This window comes from Sus scrofa, chromosome 9 (genome assembly GCF_000003025.6).
Source record: "Sus scrofa isolate TJ Tabasco breed Duroc chromosome 9, Sscrofa11.1, whole genome shotgun sequence".
Taxonomy (NCBI): domain Eukaryota; kingdom Metazoa; phylum Chordata; class Mammalia; order Artiodactyla; family Suidae; genus Sus; species Sus scrofa.
In genome coordinates this window covers 109,255,223-109,281,278 of record NC_010451.4, presented here as the reverse complement: position 1 = coordinate 109,281,278, position 26,056 = coordinate 109,255,223, and the positions used below count along the sequence as shown (strand labels likewise).

The 26,056-nt window shown below is 49.3% G+C and overlaps 1 protein-coding gene across 1 annotated transcript; it reads right to left on the bottom strand.

Moving 5' to 3' along the window:
* Positions 1,023-20,429, bottom strand: PDIA4 (protein disulfide isomerase family A member 4). The gene is given in 10 exon segments (NM_001267834.1): positions 1,023-2,232; positions 2,992-3,225; positions 3,504-3,660; positions 5,939-6,090; positions 7,870-8,028; positions 8,133-8,338; positions 10,496-10,634; positions 12,482-12,687; positions 13,740-13,923; positions 20,218-20,429. Coding segments are annotated over 10 exon segments (1,941 nt in total). The 5' UTR covers positions 20,306-20,429; the 3' UTR covers positions 1,023-1,816.

Genomic DNA, 26,056 nt, shown 5'->3' with positions numbered 1-26,056 from the left:
GCATGAATCTCCTGGGATCTCCTTAAAGTGCAGATTCTGATTCAGCAGGTCTGGGGCCCAGCTAAGATTCTGCATTTCTGACAAACATCCAGGTAGTGCCAATGCTGCAGGTCCTGGGATCACAGCAAGAATGGCTCACTCCTCTCTTCTGCTGGGCTCCGATGTCACTTCAAAACAGGCTTTCCTGACACCTCACTTCAAATGAGGCCACATGTGAATATGGCCTTACATATGCTGTGTGAAGTATCCCCACCCTGGTCCATGCTGGATGACTGTGCCTCTCGGTTGAAGAAAATGCCTTTAAGCTTCACACCCGTATTTACTCCTGTGAGCTTCTGGCACAAAGTCCCTGGGGTGGAGGTATGGTGGGTGCCTGCTCATGCTCCTGAGGGAAGAGGACATCCAGGATGGTACTGAAGACTTCCTGTCACACTGGAGATTATGAGGACTTACCAGACTACTCCCCTCCCCCCTACCCATTTCCAATTCTCAGTCCGCCTTGGCCAGACTCAACCTGAAAACAGATCATCTGGAAAGGTCCCTTTCCATAAGAGCTGCTCCCTGCCCAACCCAACCCCTGCAACAACCACACCAGCCACTGCAGAAAGTGCTGTCCCCAGCTGCCCGCATCACTTGTTCCAGCAAAATTACAGACAGGTGAGTGGAGACAGCAACTGAAGCTCACATCACACACACTGTCCAGAACCTGACAGCCATCCAGCTTCCATCCCCTCCTCTCAGCCCCCAGAAGCTCAGGGCCTTGTCCTCCATCCCTGCCCCCTCACGATGGAATGAATGCACCACTGCCCACTCCCACATAACCAAGAGTGGAGCCAACCAATGCCCCGCCCCCACTCAGGATGCCATCCCACCCTGGGCGTTCAGGGTCGGTGAGGCAACCTGCACTCTTCAGGGTGGAGAGCACTGCCCCCCCAACACACACACACACACCCCCCCGCCTCTCCATCTCCAGTGCACTGAGGCTCTGGGATGGGACGATGCTCTCTAGACAGTGACGGAGATTCATTTTCAATCATTTCTTTATTCCATCATGAAAGTCTTCCCTAGCCTTCCTATCACCTTAAAATAGCCGCCTGTGCCCCAGCTCAGGCCTCCTTGGCAAGGTCAATTCTGAAGAGGCAGGCGGCCTCTTGGAGGTTGAGCCTGAGGGCACCTGGGAAATGCTCCCACCCAAAGTCCTTGGTTTGGGAGGAGAAGGCACAGTGATACCCAGGCCTGCAGAGATGCTGCTTCTCCCTGGACCAAGCGGCGGCTCCGAGTTGGACTGAAATGATGTCCTCGGCAGGGTGTTTGGCGACAGTCCTCACTTTGTACCACAACAGGAAGAAACAAAACCCACACACCAACAGTCCGATCTTCAGCTAATGATCCCTCAGACAATGATGAAATAAAAAGGTAAAAGGCAATGTGATTTGGCAAAGGCTTCTTACATTTTAAATTAAAAAAAAGGGGGAAAAAATTCACACAGAAGAGATTCAACTTGTCTGCTTTGAAGAAATATATTAAAGAAGGTGAAAGGTTAAAAAAATCAAATCCCAAATAATAATAAAAATAGATGTATCCTCTGTAAAATTCTGGACTAATCTACTGAGTCATTCATACCTATGCAGTATTCAGAACATGAGGTGAAATACCCAAGTATAAAAAATTAAAACACAAAACAAAAACACCTTGAGATACTGCCACTGAGGAAACCTGTCAGGCTCACGGCTGGCTCGGGCTCCCCTGCCGACTGCTGGAAGCTGCAGTGTGTCTGGTCTCTTCTGTGCTTGCCCTCTGTAGACTCTCAAGGCCTTCAAAGTTCTTCCTTGGTTCTGCTCAGTTTTGTGGCATGATCTTCTATAAACTTGCTCAAATGCTCCAGATCTCTGTTTCCATCCTCAAATTTAATTGGGTTCTTTTTATCCCCACTGGGGGCAAAGTAGATGGTGGGGAACCCCTCGACTTTGTAGCGGTCATTGGTGATGTCATTGGATGTTGCGTCCATCTTGGCAATGACTAGATTCTTGTGGCCCTTGTACTTCTTGCCCAGGGAGGTGTACACGGGCTCCAGCTGCTTGCAGTGCCCGCACCAGGGTGCGTAGAACTCAATGAGGACATCCTTCTTGGGATCCATCACAATGGAGTCAAAGGTCTTCCCCACCACGATCTTGACTGGCCCCTTGTTGTTCTTGGGCACCGGCTGGGATTTGATAACGGGCTTCAGTTTTCCTGAGGAGGAAAGCAAAGAGAGGAGGGGTGTGAGAGCCAAAAGGCCTGAATCCTGGTGGCTCTGACTGGATTAGGCAGTAAGGCTGGTCTGACGTGCAGGACAGGCAAGTCAGACGCTGCCAGGGCCAGGCAAGACCTTGGCCCCACAAGCCCACTCCTATTTCTCTCGTTTCTCTCACATCCTCTATTTTCCCAAATCCTGCAAAGCCCAGAGAAGATGCAGGTGGTTACTCCCAAGGCCTAACAGGCACTGGGTCCTGTTCAGTGAGGCCGTCACAAGAGATGCTGCTGGGGTGGAAGGGTTAGGAGAGCAGGTGCCACAGGCAGAGAAAGAAGGAGAAGGTCTGCCCACCAGCTGCCAGTGCTGAGGACCCAGGGCTCTGTGCTCGAACCAGATCAGAAAGACACTCCCTCTGTTTGATGCCAAAGCAAGTTTCCCATGCACACAAAACACTTCTAGATCCAAAAGCCTGCTGTACTTTAAATATTTTCAAATAAGGCTCCGTGAGACTTCTAAGATATGTGCTTTCTTTCTTCTATGAAAAAGAAAGAAAAAAAGAAAAAAAGAAAGAGAGAAAGAGAAAGAAAGAAAGAAAAGGAAGAAAGGAAAGAAAGAAAAGAAAGACGAAAACAAAACAAGAAAAGGCAAAAGACAGGGATTCTCCATCCCCCTCCTCCTGTCTTTCAGGTCCAGAAGGAAACCCTGGGCCAAGCTCCTGGGAACAAGGGGGTAGGGACTCGGAGGCCGGGCAGGCTCACCCTTCTTGAAGGCAGTGACAAAGCTGCGGAGGGCGTTGGCATCGAAGTCATCGGGCTCCATGGCGAACTTGCGGCCGCCCTCGTCCAGGATGGCTGCGTTCACCTCCTCGCCGCTCTCACTGAGCCCCAGGTCCTTCACCTCCGTGGCGAAGTCCTCTTCGTCGGCCACGGCAAAGGTGTACTCGGGGAAGTCCTTGGCCACCTCCAGGACCTTGCTCCGCCAGAACTGAGTGGCTAAGGATGGAACCGAAGGCTGTGAGCGAAGCCACAGAGGCCGGGCCCCAGATGCGGCCGCTCGGACCCTCCAACCAGGCTCAGGCCGCAGCCCGAAGGAGCATTTCAGGAAAGGTCGTAATGTGAGGCTCTGCCCGCCCAGAGTCGGGGCTCAGGGGTCTGTCTCGCTGCCTCACCTCGAGGCGCCCCTCCAGCTCTAGCAGGGAGGAGCGCAGGGGAGTGGGGAGACCCTGGAGCCCTTAGGTCCACATCTCTGCCAAGCGCCCACCCGGCCTCACCTGCCCGGTAGTCGAAGCTGAAGTCCACGCCGTAGTACACGACCACCAGGGGGCGCCGCGAGTAGCGCTTGGCGTCATTGGAGGCCTTGCGGTGGCCGACCAGGGGCAGGGTGTACTTCAGCACGTGCTCCTTGATGGCAGAGGCCTCCGTGGAGCCCTGCAAGAGGAGGGTGGGTGAGGCGCAGCTCTCTGTCACTGTCATGGGAAAAGACGTCTGCCCTGAGGGACGGGCTTGGGACCCCGTCCCCAAGTGGGCCTCTTAGGCAACCACAGAGCCAAATGCCTGTCCCTCTGGGTCAGGGCTCGCCCTCCAGGTCAGTCTGGATCTCCTGGCTCTTGGATGACTGCAGCCCTTATCGTGGACGGAACCATACCGACACCCAATCCTCCCTGGTCTGACCCTCACAGCAGCCTGTCAGGGACACAGCAGGAGATGTGAAGGGAAGTGGCCTGGGTTCTGAGCTCTGCCTGGAGAAAGCCTGCCGGAATGCCCATCAAAAGCTGGGGTGAGTGTGCAGTCAGACCCTATCTCCTCTGGTCCTCCAGATGCCAGCCTCAGAACCACCCAAAGGCGGACCTCACAGGGCAGAAGAAACCCAGCCACTGCGAGGTTAGGCGCTTGCCCAGCAGGAAGTTGTGGATGATCACTGCTCTCTTCCCCCAGAGCCCTAGTCCCATTTGGATGGATGGTCAGGGTCGCCTGGATCAGGTGCCCCAAGATGGCACTGAAAAATGGCAGGTCTGGCTAGGTGGGAGGAGGAAGCAGAGGCCATGGGGCGTCTTTAGTCAGGCAGCCCCTGGACCAAATGTCACTCAGAAGGCACACTCGAAAGGCGAGCCAAGTGGAGCTCCCTTGTGGCAAAGAGGGTAAAGGATCTGGTATTGTCATTGCAGCAGCTCGGGTCACTGCTGTGGCATGCGTTCAGTCTCTGGCCTGGGAACTTCCACATGCCATGGGTGTGGAGGGAAAAAATAGTAGAGCTGAGTGACTCAAGACACACGTGCTCCAGAGCTGAGCATTCAGCACCCACAGGCCCAAATCTGAAAGGCCAAAGGCCTCCTCACATCTGTAAGTAAGTGACTGACCCGTCTCACAGCAGTGCTTTGCTGACTTTACACACATTTATCTGTCCTGCCCTTGTCTTCCCTTTGTCCTAATTTCTAAATCCACTTTTGTTTAAATTGCCTTTATTGTGTTGTGTGAATTTTTGTAAAGCAGCCTTAAATAATTCTTGGAACAAAGATGATACATAAATAACACCAATCCATTTAAAAAATTTTAAATGCATGATCAGGCAAAAGAAAAAAAAAAGAGTAAAATAACAGTGATGTGTAGATCTCAACCTTTTGGCATCAAGGACCCCTTCAAGAATCTACTGAAAGCTACAGACAGACCCCTTTCCTGGGAACATGCACAGCACACAGAACTGTGCCTGATTCCTGTGGTCCCCAGACCCCAAGCTCATCAGGATTCCTCTGTGGACCCAGGGTCAGTATCTCTGGATGCTTAAAAAAAAAAAAAAAAAAAAAAGCAAGAGGGAGTTCCCTGATGGCCTGGCAGTTAAGGATCCAGTTTTGTCTTTGCTGTGGCGAGGGTTTAATCCCTGGCCTAGGAATTTCTGCATGCTGCAGGCATAGCCAAAAATAAATAAATGAATAAATGTGGGAGAGCGCGAGAGGGAGAAAGAAGCCGGAGCAGAGGGAGTGAGATGCAACCACCTTATACTTTCTGGCCGGGGAAGAAGCAAACCTGCCTTCTCCCCTTATTCTGCTCCTAACTGGCTGTGTACCCCCAGTGTTACTAGCTCACTTCTCTGTAGCCCAGTCTCTTTCTATCAAATAAAATCTTTGGATTCCAGCTGTAAGGTTTCTTCCAAACCTGAAGATCTGTTCTGTGGAGGGTAGGGGCCCCCGGGAAGCACTCGGAACACTGAGCTCACCTGAGCTCACCCTAGGTTGGGAACTCCCTTTGCCCCTCAAGGTGAGTGTCACACCCCTCACAAAGACAGGGAGTGGGGGCAGGTAACGGAAAGAATGGCCAAGTCCACATGCCATACCCTACAGTTTTACCCAGCGCTCAAGCTGCCGCATGGAAAAGTGTGGCTTAGCTTAGACCCAGAAGCATAGCCTGGCCAAGAGCCACACCAGCCATGCAGGTCAGTGCTGGACCACCAGGAGATATGAAGAGTAAGGTAGCCTTTCTGGCAGAAGCCACCATGTATGTGAGACACTGCCATCCCTGTACCTCCCATATCCTGTGCTCCATCCTGAGCCTCCCAGGAACCTGTGCCTTTACTGGAGGGGCAGAGAGAGGGGGAAAAGGCACTCTAGACCCTATGTATGGAGCGAAATCTCCATGTTTCAAAACCACCTTGCTGGCTGGACCAGGACCTTCATGCCCATCAGCCGCCCAGGGGCTGGCATCCCTCACCCACCTGGATGTGCAGCACGTGGCTCTGAGGCTCGTATTTGGATTGGAATTTCTCAGGTTGCATGACGACCAACTTGTCTGGGGAGACTTTCAAGAACTTTGCTATTTCAGTGCTGAAAGTGTGGTACAATTTGTAATCTTCTCTCAGGCTGTTAGCTGAGAAATTAACAGAAGGAGAAAGGCACAATTTACTCAACTGTTTAAGTGATCTGGGTTCAACTCACTGCCCACATCAACCAAAGCAAACGCTTAGTAAATAGTGTAATGACTGCCATGAACTCAGTGTGGTCAATACCCAGAGCTTAAACACGTGAAAGGAGCTCGGATTTAAAAACTTGGGATAGTTAAAACCTGTATGTCTTAGAATTAATTTTAAAAATAAACTGGGAGTTCCTGTTGTGATGCAGCAGAAACAAATCCGACTAGTATCCATGAGGACGCGGGTTCAATCCCTGGCCTCGCTCAGAGCTTTTGGAATTGATGGCAGACTTAGATTCAAATAATAATTTTCAACCTGATAACTGTGTGACTTCAGGCATGCTAGTTAGTCACCTCCCCGAGCCCCAGCCCCTCCTTTGTAGAAATACAACAGAGGACCCGACAGACCAGGAATAAGATCCTCCCCCCCAAGAAGGCAGGTGCAGGTCAGTCTCTACCTGTCCTAAGCCACTAGGTGCCTTGGGTATTTGGCATTTGTTATCAGGTGACCATGGGTGGAGAGACAGAGAGACTTCAAGAACTTGTCTATTCTTTCCCCCACTGCTCCCCTCCCACCAGCCTCCTTGTCACCCACCTTGCATCCCTAGGGCTGTGTCTGGCTCCTTCCCACAGTCCACACACCTGGGCCAGTGACTCTCACCCCTGACTGAGACTCGCCCAGCCAGCCAGGTGGAGTCACATGAGTCAGACTGGGAGTAGGGTGGCTGGTCTGGCAGTACAGGCAGCACCCAGGTTCACCCAGCCTGACAGCACCAGAACCTACATTTTGACAAGACCCCGGGGATCGGCATCACATAAAGGTGTGGGTCTGAGGACTCGGCAGCTGCCTATGGCCCTGGATGGGCTAGGGAACCCCCTACAAATTTCTAGCACAACGGAAGACTGAGGAGGCATGAATGAGTTTAGCTCTGCTTAAATTTTACTACATTAATCTGCACTGGACACACATACAACCCCTACTGCACATCATAGAAGTCCGCACTAAGTGGCAAGCAGTGCACTTAACAGATTACTTACTCACTACTTTACAGTAGAAACCCAAGCCATCTTGGGGTGTGTGAGTTGGGGTGAGGGAATGGAGGGTACTCCGGAGGAGATGATGGAGACCAAGAGGATCCCTGTCCCTGAAAAACCACCTTTCATTCATAACCAAGGGGCCGTCCAGGGTGGCTGGGACACCTGCCTTGCTGGACACCACTGACAGCCGTGCATGACCAAGTCACTTCCCAGGCCAGCATTCATTGAGTGTTTAGTGTCACCAGGCACTTGGCTAGGCACTTCCTCCACATTATCTCAACTGATCTAACAGCCTTCCAAGTGGGACAGGTTGTCATATTGGATATGAGGTCACTAGCTGATCGAGTTGCCGACTATGGTCACAGTGCTGCTAACCACCAGCAAAGCCAGAACTGATGGAGAAACCCCCACTTTCTGGCTCTGGGAAGGGGCTCCTGAAAGGGGAAGAGGATGGCATAGTCCTTTTGTCTACTTAGTAAGAAATCATATCATCCATGTGTAATTAAGGCAGCAGAAAACCAATCCCCACCCCTGACTGCGAAAAGGAAAGCCCATTCCCACATATGCAATTTCAATGCTTCCATCAAGCCACCCCCTAAATCCATGCCCAGGAGCTTTATGCAAAGGTAGTAGACTCCCCTGCCACCTCAGATGGCCTGGGCAACTGCACTCAGTCCAGCCCAGAGGGCCTCTCCTTACCGGCGTCCTGGTACTGCTGGTAGGCTGGGTCACTCTCCGAGTTGAAGACGCCAATGATGATGACATCATCCCCATCCTTCAGGAACTCCTGGACCTGCTTCAGGGCCAGGATCTGCTTGGAGGGCGGCCCCGACTGCTCAATCATGTAGTCAACAATCCCTGGGAGCAGATCACAGGCCTGAGAGGGGCTCAGGGGTCCAGGGCGCCCACATGCGCCAGGAGCTTCCCCCCCTCACCAAGGCAGGAGAAGCAGGCGGCAGTACCGTATTTTTCCCGTGGGCCGTTGTAATCAAAGGGCTTCCCCTTGCGGAAGATTTTCAGGGTGGGATAGCCGGAAACATCAAACCTCTTGGCCAGGTCAGTTTCTGCGGTGGCGTCAACCTTTGCCAGGGGGATCGGGGGTGAGCGCTTGCTCAGCTCCTTGGCAGCCCTCTCGTACTCAGGGGCCAGTTTCTTACAGTGTCCACACCTGCAAGAGGAAGCAGTTTTGTCAGGAGCCTGTTCTAGTGCAGACACAGCCTCCCAGCTAAGTGCAGTGCAAAAACCCAGCCTGCCTTCTCGAGAGACTTGGAGAGATCCAGTCGATCTCGCTGCTCCCTATGAGGCCACTGCCCAGGCCGTTCCTGAGAGGCCAGCAGGATATGGCCTCCTCCTGTGGACTTGACACACAGGAGATGTACACACGCACGCACGCACGCATCCAAGGGTGTAACTGTGGCCCCGGGTAAGATGCAGGAAAGGCCAAGATTAATCTTCTTGGTTGGAGAGTGGGGGCGGGTAAGAATACAAGTCAGGGATGTCTTCATACAGGATGTAAGGGCTGAGCTGGGACAGGAGGTGAGGTAGGAGGTAGGTGGGCTCCTGGGCTGAGAATAGCTGGGACTTGTAAAATTGGGCCTTGTTTCCGCCTCAAGGAAAAAGTTCGTTGAGGAGCTGAGCTCAGCTGGAGTAGAGAGATAAGATTGTTAGAATGGCAGGGAAGGAGGAGGCAGAGGCTGGAGCAACGAGACTGTAAGCGGAGTTTGTTGACCAACAGAGTGGTCGGGAGCTCTGAGCAGGCGAGACATGGGCTCCCCAGCCACAGGAGAGTGCTTGGGTTTTTTTATAAAGACAGGGGTCGTCTTGTTGAGCCATGTAGTCTGTGGCCTTGGGGCTATCTTGGTCTTTGGAAACTCGTCTGCTGCATGCGCCTATTCAATATTAGGCCTTGTTTCATTTTCCACCTAAGAAAGATGACCATTCAATCACTCCTGGGGTCAAGGAGATCTCCCCAATTACACATGCACAGTAAGACTTTCTAGGGATCAGAAAGGAAGGGGACACCAGGCCATAGTAAGTCCTGACACCATCCTGGCACCCTCTGCTCCGGAATCCGTCTTTCCCAAAAGATGCACACACATAGTGGGGAGGGTCCTAGGTCCAGTCAGGGGTGAAAAAACATGATAATTGGCCAAAGGTAAACAAAGACCTGGAAAAACTGTCTTATATAAGTGATTTAAATCACCTCTCTGGCACGTTCTTCATTGAGGGGGATGCCCACACCCGCACTCCTCTTTAGGGTGTGTTTACTTGTTTCTGACTTAAATAAATAAACCACTTCTGTGTGTGCTCTGCCACATGTTGTACTGTGACTCTAACAATAAACTTTATACCTGTTTTCACAGTCTTTGCCTCCTTGAAACATGCTTGTTTTCAACAGGGGGCAAGAATCAGGGCAATTCTGCTTTTAGCCTCTAGCTAATCTAGTGGCTAGGACTCCTGGTTTTCATCCAGGCTGCCCAGGTTCAATTCCTGAGCAGAAAATTAAGATCTTGCTCCAGGCCATCACTCACTGCTGTCTCTCCAAGGTCACAGGGACGGGCAAGAAGTGGACACAAGCCTGTGAAGGGTGAATGGGGGGAGGGGACAAAGACGGGAAAGCTTGAGTTCCCGTTGTGGCGCAGAGGTTAACGAATCCGACAAGTAACCATGAGGTTGCGGGTTCGGTCCCTGCCCTTGCTCAGTGGGTTAAGGATCCGGTGTTGCCGTGAGCTGTGGTGTAGGTTGCAGACGCGGCTCGGATCCCACGTTGCTGTGGCTCTGGCGTAGGCTGGCGGCTATAGCTCCGATTAGACCCCTAGCTGGGGAACCTCCATATGCTGTGGGAGCGGCCCAAAGAAATAGCAAAAAAAAAGCCAAAAAGCCAAAAAGCCAAATAAAAAAAAAAAAAAGACGGGAAAGCTGTGGGGACCCTGAGGCTCCAGCATAAGAAAGGGGTGCCTCCTGAGTGTAAAGCAAGGCTGAAGGTCATCTTCTGAGATTCACTCTGGAACAAAGAGCCATGACCAGAGATGAAGAGAGATAAAACCGAGATTCAAACACCTCAGGAGGGAGGCAGCGAGGCTCAGGTGACAAAGTCTGGGACAGGCCCCAACTGCCACCCCTGACCTGCTGTTGGGCAGCTCTGTTCTTTCCTCCCATGCCTCCTGCAGACTGAAGGGGTGTCACCTCCCACTGCCTAAAGAGCCGTGCTGTCACAGAGACAGTTCCTTTGGGGTTGCTCCCCTGGCACATGCCTAGTGTGAGCAGACTTGGCAGGCTGGGCCTGATCAGTATCTGAGCAGCGCCAAGACGGACACCACCTTACCATGGGGCATAAAACTCCACCAGAATGATGTCTGCGTCATTCACCACTTCATCGAAGTTATCTTTGGTCAGCACGAGAGTGACTTCTGGTGGGGGAATCCAGTTGGGCTGGGAGATCTCTTTGACCTTGGCAACAATTTCTGGAAGAAACCATACAAGACTGGGCATGCACAGGGCCCCAGCCTCGCTCCAGAGGCAGGAGGGGAAGGGCAGAAAGAGGAAGTGGGGCCACAGCACAGGACACGTGTGGTTTCCTGAAACCCAATGGCATCTACAGTCAGGGCCACTCTACCTGTTTCCAACAAGCACCTGTCACGTTTCCACTGCACATGTCCCCCTGCCTTCTGCATGGGACAGTCCAAGCCCAATCTGAGGAGTGACACTTCCTACCAGACACTTCACTCCAAGTGAAGCCCAACAGGTCCCCACGTGTGCCTAGCCATAGTATGTAGAAATACATATGTATTTAGACGCACACATCTAGCACTGGCATAGTAGGCACGTCACAAAATGGGACCAAACTGGAGAAACATGAGACGAGGAGCAGCGGCTCCCACGCTGCTCAGGCTGCACTGGCCTCACCTGGGAAACCAAGATAAAAAGGCCCATCTATGGCCTGGTCCCTGGGGACAGATTCAATGCCAGGCATGGGACACTGAATACATTCTCATAAAACACTTTCCAAGTGGTTCTTAGGAGGAGCAGCTGCAAACCTTTGCTTTTTTTTGGCTTTAGAATCCAGCAAGGAGCCAGTGGAGCAGACCTCCAAGTACACAAGCCTCCTTATTCTAAACAACCAAGCACACCACTTTCAACCTGTTTGTAGATTCAGCTCCTTGTGCACCATGATGGCGAAGACGTACTTGTTAGGTAAAGACATGAAGGTGCAGACAATGTAAGATATGCAAACAACTGTGTAAAAATGACACACCCACAGAGACACATTTGCTTTGATGTGTACAAAGCACCTGTAGGACACAGGAGAAACCTTACTCGAGCCACCTTCCTGGAGGGGAGCTGGATAACCAGGGTCAGGGTCAAAACACTATTGGTTGTCCACCTCTTTGAATTCAGAACCACATGAAAACACTTTATCCAGTCAATATAATGTGAAGATAATAGCCATGAAGCACTGATCTGTTTTCTCTGTGTGTCGCATGTGGGCTCCAGTGCTCAGAGAATCACAGGACAGACTCTCACACCCACTGGAAGGGAATCGTGAGAGCAAGTCCATGAAACCTCACACTCCATGATGAGAGACCCGATGTGCAGAAAGGGAGCCCTTGCAGGGAACACAGGGTTATGAAATAGCTAGAGAGACCCCAAACCTGTTCAGTGCTATTCTCACTTTGCCATACTGAAAATGGAAAATGCAGAAAGCAATCTTCCCTTTTTTAAGAAAGTGATCAAGAGATGCGCTAAAGGCTACCACAGTGTTATTTGTTCATTCATTTAACGAAACTTATTTAGTGCCTGATGTGAGCCAGGCAGGGATCCATCAGACCTGGTTTTACAAATGCTCCCCACACCAGCGGTTCCAACAAGAGGCTTTGGACTCACAGGCTCGGCAAGCCCTGGGCATTCACAAGAATTTGCATTTCTAAGCCAGACCTGAAACTTAGGGAATCAGCTCTGGGACGGGGGTCAGCAATCTGCCTTACCGAAGTCCCCCTCTCCGCCCCAGGTGAGTCTGATGCAAGCTAGACATTCAGAAGCACTGCTGCAGAACACCAAGGCCCGTGGCCTCCAGTGTCACTTAACACTCCAGCTCCAGACCTGGAGCTTTATGGTGATCAGTGGAAGAAGGTACCTCCTCCCATCCAAGGACAAGGTTACCTTGGACACTCTAGCAGGGGTCACTCCCAGCCCACTCAACTTGGCTTCCTTCCTCTACCATCCAAATTCTCCTCTCCTCATCACCTCCATTCTCCTGTCCAGAGGAAGAGAGTCCTGGCCCTGACCTCCCCAGCAGCTCAGGACTGCTCACCTTCCTGGGTCCTGGAGCCCTCGTAGTCAACAGCCTGCCCCTTTTTAAGGATCTTGATGGTGGGGTAGCCGCTCACATCAAACCTGCTGGCCAGTTCCGACTCTGAGGTCGCGTCGATCTTTGCGACAGGAATGGGAGGGTCATTCTCCTTCAAGGTAGTTGCAATTTTTTCATATTCTGGAGCAAACTGCTTGCAATGTCCGCACCTAAGAATGAGATTTAGGGGAGGAGAAGCAGGTTAACCAGACCCAAGGAGACATACATCCAGCAACGCAAACAAAACCCAGGGCACTGGGACCAGAAATGTTTGTGGTTAAGAGACGTACAACAGGGGAGGTTGAGGCGGCTGGAAGTCAAACAGGCATGTGGAAACTTCTGGGTCAGGGACTGAACCTGCACCACAGGAGTGACAACACTGAGTCTTTAACTGGTAGGCTACCAGGGAACTCCAAGATGCATTTCTTAAACTTCTCAGTTTTAATTTCTAATATGGTAACTAATAATAAACATGACCCACATAACAAGCTCTTGGGGGTCCTCAATGTTTAAGGGTTAAGGGGTCCTGAGACCAAGATGTTTGAGCAGGGCTGATCTATAAAACAGGAAAAATACAACCTCACAGGCTGATTCAAAGGACTTAAGATGTTTTATATAAAACATCTCATACTACACTGGACAAACATTAAGTATATCTTGACTATTCTGTCTCTAAAGTGAACCCAGGAAGGCAGGAGAAAGGAGAAAGAGAAGATGGGATTATGGAAGGTTAAAAACACAGAAGAGAGGCTGGGGAAGAAGCATGACATGCTGCACCATGAGGGTGAAAGGCTACTGCCCCAGGGTCCATTCGCTTTTTTTACTGGAGCCCCACTGCCACCACCACCCTGGGGCCAAGCTGCACTGGGCAGGGGGAAAGAGGGGGCAGAATCTGTCACAAGGGGTGTGTCACCTGCACGGGTCTCTGTGTCATCACAGCTCATTAGCCACCCCCAGCTATAACTATCTGAGGACATGTTCACATTTTTTAACCACTGGACTCTGAGGTGCATGGGGCCCCAGTCAGAGAGGGCTGGCTCACTGAACATACAATGCAACCTGGCAGAATGCTAAGCTCCTGGTGCTCCTGAACCAGGAGTCTGGGGTCCTGCACCGCGACACTACCGCCCTGTGGGGTCTGGATGACTTCAAGGGGTCAAGCCTGTGACAGAGAGGAACCCCTGGCGTAGCTGGCTGATGGAAGTGGAGCGTGGGGCCTCACCACGGAGCGTAGAACTCCAGTAGCACCGTGTCTTTGTCAGCCACGAAGTTATCAAAGTTCGAGTCTTTTAGGACTAAGACTCCGTTTTCTTCCTTAACTTCTAAGTCATCGTCGTCCTCCTCCTCATCGTCGTCCTCTTCCTCCTCCTCCTCCTCCTCAAGAGCATCTTCTTTATGAGAAGAATCTGAGCAGAACATATTAAGACTGCTTAGGAAACTGGTGACTCCTCTCCTTAAAAACTTTCCTAGAACGCTAAACCCTCAGAATGGTCCTGTGTCCAGAGTGATCCCTGGTGGGGCTACCACATGAAGAGGTGATGACCTCAGGCCCCCCAAACCACAGAAATTCTGCTCTAAGTTTGCATGTTGGGTGGCCACTTAAGATTTCATTTAGGGGCGTTCCCGTCGTGGCGCAGTGGTTAACGAATCCGACTAGGAACCATGAGGTTGCGGGTTCGGTCCCTGCCCTTGCTCAGTGGGTTAACAATCCGGCGTTGCCGTGAGCTGTGGTGTAGGTTGCAGACGCAGCTCGGCTCCCGCGTTGCTGTGGCTCTGGCATAGGCCGGTGGCTACAGCTCCGATTAGACCCCTGGCCTGGGAACCTCCATATGCCGCGGAAGTGGCCCAAAGAAATAGCAAAAAGACAAAAAAAAAAAAGATTTCATTTAAAGGGAGGTTGTGACTAAAAGATGTCTGAGGTCGTTTGCTTAGTTACAGTGGCTACTAAAACCCAGAGTTGAAATAAGTTCAACTAAGAGACAGACCTCTGAATCATAGTGATTCATGTATGTGACAATAATGTTACCTGATCCAATAATACATTAAATTATTAAAAAAAAAATGTTGGAGTTCTTGTTGTGGCTCAGCAGGTTAAGAACCTGACTAGAATCCATGAGGACGTGGGTTCAATCCCTGGCCTCACTCAGTGGGTTAAGGATCCAGCGTTGCTGTGAGTTGTGGTGTAGGTCGTAGAAGTGGCACAGATCCCGAATTGCTGTGGCTGTGGTATAGGCCAGTAGCAGTAGCTCCAATTCGACCCCTAGCCTGGGAACTTCCATATGCCACTGGTACAGCCCTAAAAAGACAAAAAAACAAAAAAAGTCTGAAAAGTGCAGATCTAGGAGTTCCCACCGGGGCACAGCGGAAACAAATCCAACTAGGAACCATGAGGTTGCCGGTTCGATCCCTGGCCTCCCTCATTGGGTTAAGGATCCGGCATTGCCATGAACTGTGGTGTAGGTCACAGACTAAGTTGGGATCTGGCATTGCTGTGGCTGTGGCACAGGCCATCAGCTACTACTCCGATCAGACCACTGGCCTGGGAACCTCCATATGCTGTGGGTGCAACCCTAAAAAGACACAAAGACGGAAAAAAAAAAAAAAAAAAAAAAAGAGCAGATCTAGATTTAAAGTCTAAAGGCCAAAGTAGGACTTAGAGGGCAGGACCGGCCCCTCTCCAAATGCAGCCACTCGCCCTTGCTCTGCATGCCTCCTGCCCAGGCCCAGGGAGGGCTCCCTGCTCGCCAGCCCTTCACCCACACCCACACTGTGCGTTTCAGGCGCTCACTCTGTGCCTCCCCCATGTCTGCACTCAAAGGCCAGGCTAACTTTCAGGAATTCCTCTTCCTCATCCTCTCTGCCTTCTACAAGGAGGCTCATATCCAGTCTCTCCATTCCCCCCACCCCACCCCCACCCACCAAAGAATGACTGCCTGGCCCCCAAATCATAATGAACAGGAAACAGGCACTGGGTCTCAACCTTTCATTATGGAGGATGGACTCCTATTTCACTTCTGAAAGGGGTGGCATTCTACCTCATACACATAAAAAAACAGCCCCATAGGTGTTATACTCCTCCAGCAAAGGCCAAAGCATAAAGGGAGGAGGGTGAGGAATTATATTTTATTATCAAGTCAGCCCAAGTAATCTCCAGGATGAAGTTATCCCATGAAGAATTTTAGGATTTACAGGCCACCGGGCATCAAACACACAAATTACAGCTTTGTCCGACACCCTGCCTGGAAGCAACGTTCTCTTCCCGGAATGCAAGAATATGAGTACAGCTTATTATCAAGGTCCAACTGAATTTTTTGCTGAACTACAGGTACCAGAAATCTGTGGAATGGCAGTTCTTGTCACCCAAGCTCCCCAGCTGCTGTCACGTTAGTGAACAGAAGTGCAGCCAGCACGATTTCATTAACTCTGAAGGCAGAATGTTTCAAGGGGCCAATTACTCATTTTCGGAGATGCTTCCCAGGAGAGAAGGCAGCACTGATGGTGGGGCTGAGGTCAGAGCTTGAAAGCCTGCCCTGGGGACGCTGAAACCCCTGGGACTTGCTGGTCTTAGCCGCCCCCACCCTAAGCCAGTGCTGGGCCCACATCTGTTCAGACAAGCCAGGAACTGGTCTGGGCAGCGCGGCAGCTTTGCAGTTCTAAAATCTACCTGTCTGCACACTACTGACAAAAAGAAACCCCAAACCTACCCCACTCCACCTCATCATCCACACTGTCCCTTCAAACACCCATTGCTCTTTCCTCTCACATTCCCCTCTCCAACTTCAGGCCCAAGTCCCTCCACTGCAGGGGCAGGATAAACAGCTCTAAAATCCAAAATGAAAACCCATTGATTTGAGGAGTATAAACCAAGCAGATTCCTATGCTTCCCGGGCGAGTTCCCTCCCCAGCCCTCAGTTTTTCTCCTGCCCTCCGCATACACCTGGGCCCAGCTCCCCAACACACCCACATCTCAGCTACCCTGCCACCTCCCTCCTCCCCAGCCAGGACCCTGGGGGCAGACAGGCCTGCAGCAGCCCCAGGCCCCCCAGCACTATCTGCAGGAGCTTGGGGGAAGCGATGAGAACCGGGCTCCTCGTTATAGCAGGGCAGGACCCAGAGGAAGACAACTTGGGCTCAACACCGTCTCCACCTCTCAGGCTGGTGGCCTCAGCTCCTTTCTTTACACTCACATCACACTGAATCCCCTTCTGCTGGACACCAGCAGCCAATACTATCTATATACCCCAGTCCTCAGAAATTTGAGGACCTAACACTCTTGAGAACCTCTGCATTTAACCTCAGCTAGCCCGGGGCTCCCAGGACTTCCAGGAACACTGCCTACAGCAACCCTGCAGGGCAAGGACTAGCTGACCTCTGCTGGCCTGAGGGACCCTGATCACTTTGGTGGCTTTCCAAAGGCTAGCCTGACCCGCCCCCCACCAAAGTCCCACTCCAAGTGACCTACACGAGGGCTGTAAACCTGGGATTTGATGCAGGGATGTTTTGCAAGTTCTCTGCTCCTGTCAAGAGACCTAGGAAGCACCACACGCCTTGCCCCAGATCTGGGCGCTCACGCAGCCTGGAAGACCTGCATCGATTAGTCAAGCCCCTCAGGCGGTGCATCTCCATTCTCACCACCTGGCTGCTTGGCTCAGTAGGAAAATAAAGTTTACCTGCAGGCAGATGGATAGATCGGAGGAAGGCTGGCAAGAAAGCTCAGGGGAATTAATCCTCTCTTCAAGCTAAGAAACACAGCAAGAGAAGAGGGACTGGGCTATTTGCTCAAAGCACAGGGATAAGGTGAATTTTAAGAAAAGCAAAAGCAAAGATGCTTTCCTCCAGAAATGATCTGTGAGTCCTAGTGATGGGGCCCTCATGATTAAATGGATGTCCGTGAGTTATCCTGGGACAGAGCTCCTAACAGTGAACTCATTTCTTCATACTTTTTAGAAAATTGGTTTTCGTTTTCTATTTTTAAGGATAAGCAAAATGACAGAACATCCCCTACATGATTAAGGATCCTCAACTTCATGGCCCCCACTTTCCACTCCTCCCCAAACTGTCAATCCCCAGGAGAAGGTTTCCTCTGCAATTGGAGAAGGTGCTGGCTCGATATTCCTCCTGATTAAAACCCCACACATCCCTACAAGGAAAATATCTCACATATTAATGGGGAGACCATTCTTCACTGGGCTTCACTTTTAAAGTTGGACATTCTAGGATAGAAATATATCCAAAGCTTTCCAGTACCTTCTGGAAGGGTGCCATCTTCCTCAGCACGCTGTGAATGAAGCCTCAGCTCCACACATCCACCTGTAAGGCCACTCCTCTAATTAGGCCACTGCCACCCCTGTCCATTCTCACCAGTACACCTGACAACACTCGATCCTGCCCAGCCTGGATGCAGACAGCTCCCTCCAGGATGTCCCCACCAACCTCCTTAGCTGGTCACACTTCTCTCCCCATCAGAGAAGTGCCCATAAAAGTTGAGTAAATCCTACCATTAGGTCCATACTGAACAGAGAAAGAGAACTTTGTTCTCAGATATAACACCATTTAACTGATATGTTTCATGTGCCAGGCTCTGTGCTGAGCACTTAAGCACTGAGTCTCATCCTCCAAGAGAAACATATTACATGCACTTTACAGATGAAGGAACAGAGCTTCAGTCACCTGCTCAAGGATCACAAGCTACTCAGCAGGGTCCTGAACACTCAGCTGCTATGCCTTGTTGTCACATCAGACTTTTTTCCCAGGGTGCCCTAACCTTTACGCGGATTCCTTTGATAATTATTTCCTAGAAATGAGAAGAGAGGGGCAGCTGAACAGTTCCTCAGCACTGCACTGAAGTGAGTTTTCCCTGACTTTAAAATCTAAACCAATCCCCAATAAAAGCAGGCAAGAACCAGAATCCAAATATTTTTCTTTACTCTCTTGGTTGAAAAGACGTGGAGTACAGGTGGCCTCTAGTCAGAGAAAAGAAGCCCAACAACCTGAGGCTTATGTCATCAGCGCTTAAGTTCTGTTCAGTAACTATATTCTTGGGGGGGCCTTTATGGGCCCAGGCACCAATGGGCTGTTTGAATCTAAAATATGAGAGGCAAAAAAGAGGGGGTTAAAAAACCCTGAACACTGGGAACATCTAGGGGAGAGGAAAGTGTGGCTCCAAAATAAATCCACAGGACAGTTATCTGTGTTAGAAGCTAAATGTGAAGGGCTAGGGATGGGAAAGAGTCAAGGTAACAACTAGAAGCCCCACCCCACGAGACCCCAGAGAATCCCCCACTTACCACACAGGCGACTGCTTCCTAGGACCTACACTCCATCACTACATATGGCATCAGTGACCTGTGACCCAAATGACAAATTCACTTGTCCTAGAAGCCTGTGGTGCCCACCCATGACTGCCATTCTTCCAGGCCTTTTAAGAATCCCGAAAAACAGAACCACTAGGTCAGAACCAAGACAAAGCTGTCTGCTTTTCCGCTCAGATCCAAAAACTAGCCCCGCCCCTTTACTGGTTCTCCAACTTTCAAGATGCCTCCCAAAGTTATTCTGCCCTTCATATCAGTGAAGAATGTTGTGAAATGAAGATTTCAGGGCTCACCCCTGCATTCTGCTAGGTTTATTTTGGGACTCTGTATTCAAATAAGCACCAGGTGATTTGGATAAAGGTCCTAAGACACACCGGTAGGTGACATGGCTCTCTAGTTTCTGCTGGCAGGTGTTCTTTTCAAGAGGTGGTTTCTAACTTCCTTTTCTATGTGGGTAAAGACCCTTGAATCAGTGACTGGCATAAAAGTTACTCAATCTGTTTGAAAGAGTATAAAGTTCACACTTCCCCTACACGCTAACATTAGAAAGGGGGGGGTATTTATATTGGAATAAACTCAACAGGAAAAAACTCTAGTCATCTAGAGAAAGTCCAGGGAGGAAGAAGGTTAAGACCAGCAAGGAGCTGTTCTCTAGGAATAGCATTTTTCTCTCGACTATAACTTTCCAATTTTCCAAGTTTTCTTATACCATTTGTTTCCAGCTAGCTGATTCCAAAGAACAATGCAGGAGCCATGACAAGTAGCTGTCCAAAGTTTCTCGCGGAGCGGGCACTTTACTGGCAGGGTCCACACTTAACTTCCAGAACCCAGCGCGGTGATAGGCACATACAATAAGTGCTGAAATAATGCTTGCAGAAAGAATGCTACCTCCAAGTTTCCACAAGATGCAAACCAAGCCACCCCTTTCTCCCTCAAACCACAACCCTTGAGTTAATAATATCTGAACGTATAAACCACATTTTTAAGACGCAAATGCTTAAGAGGTTTCCCACTTGGGTCTTCACGCCCTCGCCGCTTCTCTAAAATCTGTTATGAAATCAACGGCCCCTCTCCCTTCACCCTCCCTGGGCGTGTTAGCCTAAAACGCTTAACCAGTTCCCAAGCGCCCCTTCCCAGGAACCGGCAGTCAGCCTCGGACCCGAGGGAAAATGAACAGAATCTGGGCGAAGGAGCCAGCGTGCAAAGAAGGCACTTTACACCTCTCCACATCCTAAGCCCCGGGGCAGCCCCGGCCCCTTCGCCGCCCTCCTCTTCCACATCTCCTAAGCGACCCTGCCCCGCGCTACCACCTTCAAACTCCAGCAAGTCGCCGGTGCCCGCGCGCGGTGCCCCCGGGCCCGGAGGCCCGACCCGCCGCCGGCCGCTCACCTTCGTCTGGGCCCCCGGCGCTCGCCGCGGCCAGCAGCTGAGCCAGGGCCAGGAGCAGGAGGAGCAGGCATGCTTTCCGGGGCCTCATCGCTGCGGTGCGGAGAGGCCTCCTCACTCCAGTTACTGCCGGGCGCTCCTGGACCTCAGGCCCTGGTCTCGCGAAACGAACCTAGAGGGAGGGAAAGAAACCCCCCGGAAGACCTCGCCAGCAATTGACTGGGGGCGGGGGAAGCCGCTGGCCGGCCAATCCCAGTCCGACTCCAGGCGCGGGCGGTGAGCGCCTGGGTGAGCGTATGAGCCCGGCGACACCGCCCACAGCTCAGATCCTCCACCCCAGCCTCCACCGCGCGCCCGGCGGCTTGCGAGTTTAAAGCTCTGAGTCCTAACGTGAGGTGCCCCCTTCTGATTGGCTGCGCCGCGGCCTCCAATCAGCGGCTGCCACTCGGTTTACCCGGAGCGCACAGGCTGAGAGAGAGAGCGGGGAGAACAAAGGCGGCGGGCCAGGGCGGGAGGGGAGGGGTCGGGCTACGCCTCGAGGAGCTATTGGCCGGTGGTGCTGTGGGAGGGGCCTGGGAACCGAGGAGGGCGGGGTTACAGGCTGTAGAAATGGGCAAGAAGAACACGTGTCCTTACGGGAGTAATGGATAGTGGACTAATGTGCAGACCGCAGGGAACAGGGGAGGCCCAGGAGCGAAGTAGCAGAGGGGTCCGAGCTAGTCTGTTGATGGGAAAGGGAGAAAATGGGACTCCTGAGTTGGCTTCATGTTCGTGACCTTTTCCGTTCCTGATTGAAAGCTGCATTTCTTTCCTATATTAAAACACAAATTGGCCTTGAGGGCCGGGATCGCATGCAGTGAAAGTGAATCCAGAACTAGGATATGGGGAAGCTTTTCTCCAGGGTTTCCTGTGAAACCCTGAATCCTAAACTTTGCTTCATGTTATTTCTCTCCTGATTTTTTGCAAAAGTGAAATAACAGGTTTACATAAGTCTAAAAATAGACTTGAGGTTTTCCCTCTTGACAATTTAGGAGGGAAAAACTAGGTTAAGGTAATGATTTTTGTGTGTCAAGTCTGTGATGTGTCTTAGGATTTGAGATTTCTTTAACACTTGGGGATTTGTATGCCTGAAGAGTCACAGAAAAGAAATAGGTCAAAACTGGAGAGTCTAGAGTATTTTACTGTGTATACACATTAAGTCAGCAGGAAAGAAAGCTGGCTACTCACAGAATTTAGCAATTAGAAATTTTTTATTTGATCTTTTAAATTTAATAAATTTTTATTGAACTCCCGAATCTGATGGTTCCCCCCCTCAATTTTGTTGGGCAGGAAGATGTTACACAATCCACTTTAAAGAGTAAATATATACTGATTTATCAGAATGCTATAAATGTAGAATATCAAACAGTTCAACATCATTTTAAGGAGCTCTTCAAAAGATATTTTTCTTCTGTGCCCAGGCAGAATTTTTATATTTCATGGTAGTTTTCTCTGAAACCTTATTAAACTGAGGACTGAGAGCCTATTTGACCAAATGTGGGACAAATACAGTTTCACTGTCCTTTGTTGGTTCAAGATAGAAAAGGAAATCTCTTAAGATGCAGCATATATATGTCTGTATACACACAAACATATGAAATCAGTTAAGTATCATATTGTGAAATTAAAGTAATATTTCATTTTTTAAAAAACATTTACTGTATATTAGAAATTCATTCAACAGCAAAACATTAGTTTATCAAGTTAAAAACTCCTTTTTTGCTTTCTGCTTCTTTTTTTTAGGGTTACATGTGTGGCATGTAAAAAGTTCTCAGGCTCTGGGTTAAATCGGAGCTGCTGCAGCCACAGCAACACAGGATTCAAGCCACATCTGCGACCTTCACCACAGCTCACAGCAACACCGAATCCTTAACCCACTGAGCGAGGCCAGGTACTGAACCTACATCCTCATGGATACTAGTCGGATTTGTTACTGCTGAGTTACAATGGGAACTCTTCCTTTTTTTCTTTATCCATAAATCTCATCCGATTTGGTTATGGGTACACCGTAGGCTGGAAGACCACTGTATTCAGGGTCAGAATGGAGAGAGATTTTTGTGATTATCTCTAAGACCTTCATAACTAGTTGTGGACATAGTAAAGCTGACTTTAAGTCACAGAACTGGCCTCCAGCTTGTCCCCAGGGATAAGGTTATGTTTATAAGTCAGCCTGAACATGTGCTTCCCTCTTCTATACAGCGCCCTCTAGAGAAGTGGCCTATGGGGAAGTCATTTTCTGCATCTAGTCTCCAGGTGGATCTGTGACAATGTCTTTACCAATCTTGGTACTATGTCACCTTTCACAAGCCAAGAATGTATGGTCAGAAAACTGTAAACTGAAACCAAGCAGCTGCACATCTGCATGCCCTGAGGGCAGGAGGTTTATGATCAACCTTTTGGGGGAGTTAAACCCTTTGAGATGAAACCATTTCTTCTATGTGCTGGAGAACTCAGGAATGGTCCCATGGTTTTGATGTAGTTCTCTTTCAGTAGAAAAGGGAAAACCTGAAGTTTGTTTTCAGAAATCTCTGCCTTTTCAGGCAAAAACTACTGTAGCCAGAGGTACGATCTGCATGTACTCTTCTCTTGTACTTTTTTTTTTTTTTCTGGTCTTTTTAGAGCCACACTCATGGCATATGGAAGTTTCCAGGCTAGGGGTCAAATAGGAGCTGTAGCTGCTGGTCTACATCATAGCCCATAGCAACGCTGGATCCTTAACCCACTGAGTGAGGCCAGGGATCAAACCCGAATCCTCATGGATACTAGGGTTTGTTTCCACTGAGCCACAACCAGAACTCCCCTATCATACATTTTAAATAATATTACATCATACTAATTTTCCTGTGCTCTTACATTGTCTTTTGAGGGAACTGAGCTCTCCCTTGAAGGGTCCACCCTGATTCATGAAGATTAGAAACTGAAATGAGGTCCCATGCCCACACTTAGTCCTCTTTTAAGTGCTCAGCCAGCTGCCTGAGAATGTCTCCTCTATTCTTTAACCCCATTCTATGCATAGCTGAGATCTCGTGCTCAGATATTATCATTATCTTTTGGAATGTAATGATATTTCAGCTGCTGCAACTTTTACTGCATCTTCCAATAACGAGTATTTACTGCCCTTAATATGATTCAAAATAGGGAAATGTTCATACATATAGGGGTGGCCAACCGTTGAAACTGATGGCTAAGCTGACATTTTTGCAGGTTGTCTGTGACCAGACATTCTTTCCTAGTTGGCAGATAAAAGTAACTTGCAAAGCCCTTTCTTTCTTCATGGCACAGCAACTCAGGATCCGAGCCAAGCCTATGACCAGTACCACAGCTAAAGGCAACGCTGGGTCTTTAACCCACAGAGAGAAGCCAGGAATTGAACCTGCATCATTATGGAAACTAGTGGGGTTCATAACCCACTGAGCCACGACAAGAATTCCTCTTACTTTTTCTTTGCAGTCATTTATTTGCTAATCCAGTGGTCTTGGCCACCATTTCACACTGGTCTAACGTGAAGGAATTCCTTTTTTTTTTTTTTTTTTGGCTGCATGCGGCATATGGAATTCTACCAGATCAGGATCACATCTGAACCAAAGTTGTGACCTAAGCTTCAGCTGCTGCAGTGCTGGATCCCTAACCCACTGTGCCCAGCCAGGTATCAAACATGCATTCTAGTGCTCCCATGGTGCCACAGATCTTGTTGGGCCACAGCGGGAACTCCTAAGGTGAAGGAATTCTTAACAAATTGTAATACTCAAACAGGGATCATTTTAGTATTTGAGCCTTATTGTCACCAAATATAATAAGGATACAGGCATTTGGTGACTATTACTAAAAAGACCAATACCTTTGTGGAAATAGTAAAACTTGAAGACAGGATACTTCTATATTGGAAACAAAAATATTTCATATGTTTGTTGTGAAAGCTTAGAAGTAGAGGTTCTGGAGTCAGATGCATGACCTAAAGTTTGTTCCCTACAAGATTTATTTAGTCATTCAATTTATTTATTTATTTTTTGCTTTTTAGGGCCTCACTGGCGGCATATGGAAGTTCCCAGGCTAGAGGTCCCATCAGAGCTACAGCTGCCAGCCACAGCCATAGCCACAGCAAAGATCTGAGCCACGTCTGCAGCCTAAACCACAGCTCATGGCAAAGCCAGATCCTTTCACCACTGAGCAAGGCCAGGGATCAAACACGCATCCTCATGGAGAATAGTCGGATTTGTTTCTGCTGCACCACAGCGGGAAGACCCTAGTCATTCAATATTTATTGAGTACCTATTGTGTAACAAGTTGTATACAGTGTGCAGTCTTATAAATATTTTGTAATATTTTATGCTAAAGTGAATTTTTAAAACTTCAAATTCTTATTGTCCATTTCAGGCATATAGAAGTACAGTCAATTTTTGTGTATTGACCTTGTATCCTGCAATCTTACCAAACTCAACAATACTTTTAATAGCTGTGCTGTGGATCCCACTGGATCTTCTACAATGTCATCTGCAAATAGAGACAGTTTACTTCTTTTTTTGTTACAGATGCCTTTCATTTTTTTGGCTTTTTTTATTTCACTGGCCAGAATCTCCAATATAGTATTGAAGAGAAGTAGTGAGAGAGGATATCCTTGCCTTATTCCTGACCTTAGGGAAAGAATTTAGTTTTTTCCATTATATATGAAATTAACTATATATTTTTAGTAGATGTGCTTTTTCAGGTTGAGGAAGTTCCCTTCTAATTCATAGTTTTCTCAGTTTTTATTTTTTATTTTTTTTGTGTGTCTGTTTTTAGGGCTGCACCCACATATATGGAAGAGGTTCCCAGGCTAGGGGTCCAATTGGAGTTGTAGCCGCTCCACAACCATAGCCACGCTGGATTCGAGCTGCTTCTGTGACCTACACCACAGTTCACAGCAACGCCAGATCCTTAACCCACTGAGCAAGGCCAGGGATCAAACCCTAAACCTCAAGGTTCCTAGTTGGATTCGTTTCCTCTGTGCCACAATGGGAACTCCCTTACTTTGTTTTCCTAAGTTACTTGATTGCTTTTCAAAAATTAAACAAACTTTGCATTCCTGAGACAAACTGCACTTGATCATGATGTATTTTCATTTTTATATATTGGTTGGATTTGATTTGATAACTTTTGTTAAGAGTTTATACATCTAGGAGTTTCCGCTGGTGAAACATGATCGGCAGTGTCTCTGAAGCCCCAGGATACAGGTTCAGTTCCCAGCCTGGCACACTGGGTTAAAGGATCCAGCATTGCTGCAGCTGTAGTGTAGGTTGCAACTACACTTCAGATCTGATCCCTGGCCCAGGAACTCCATATGCCATGGGGCAGCCAAAAAAAGAAAAAAAAAAGTTTATACATTTATGTATAAAGAATTTTGATCTTTAATTTTTTTTTTTTTTTTTTTTTTTTTTTGTCTTTTTGCTATTTCTTTGGGCCGCTCCCGTGGCATATGGAGGTTCCCAGGCTAGGGGTCGAATCGGAGCTGTAGCCACCGGCCTACGCCAGAGCCACAGCAACGCGGGATCCGAGCCGCGTCCGCGACCCACACCACAGCTCACGGCAACGCCGGATCCTTCACCCGCTGAGCAAGGCCAGGGATCGAACTCGCAACCTCATGGTTCTTAGTCGGATTCGTTAACCACTGCGCCACAACGGGAACTCCTGATCTTTAATTTTTATCTGGCTTTGATATCATAGTACTGATGACTTCATAGAATGAGTCGGGAAGTGTTCTCTCTCAATTTTCTGTAAAAGTTTGTGTAGAGTTGATTTTTTAAAATTTATTTTTGTCTTTTTGCCT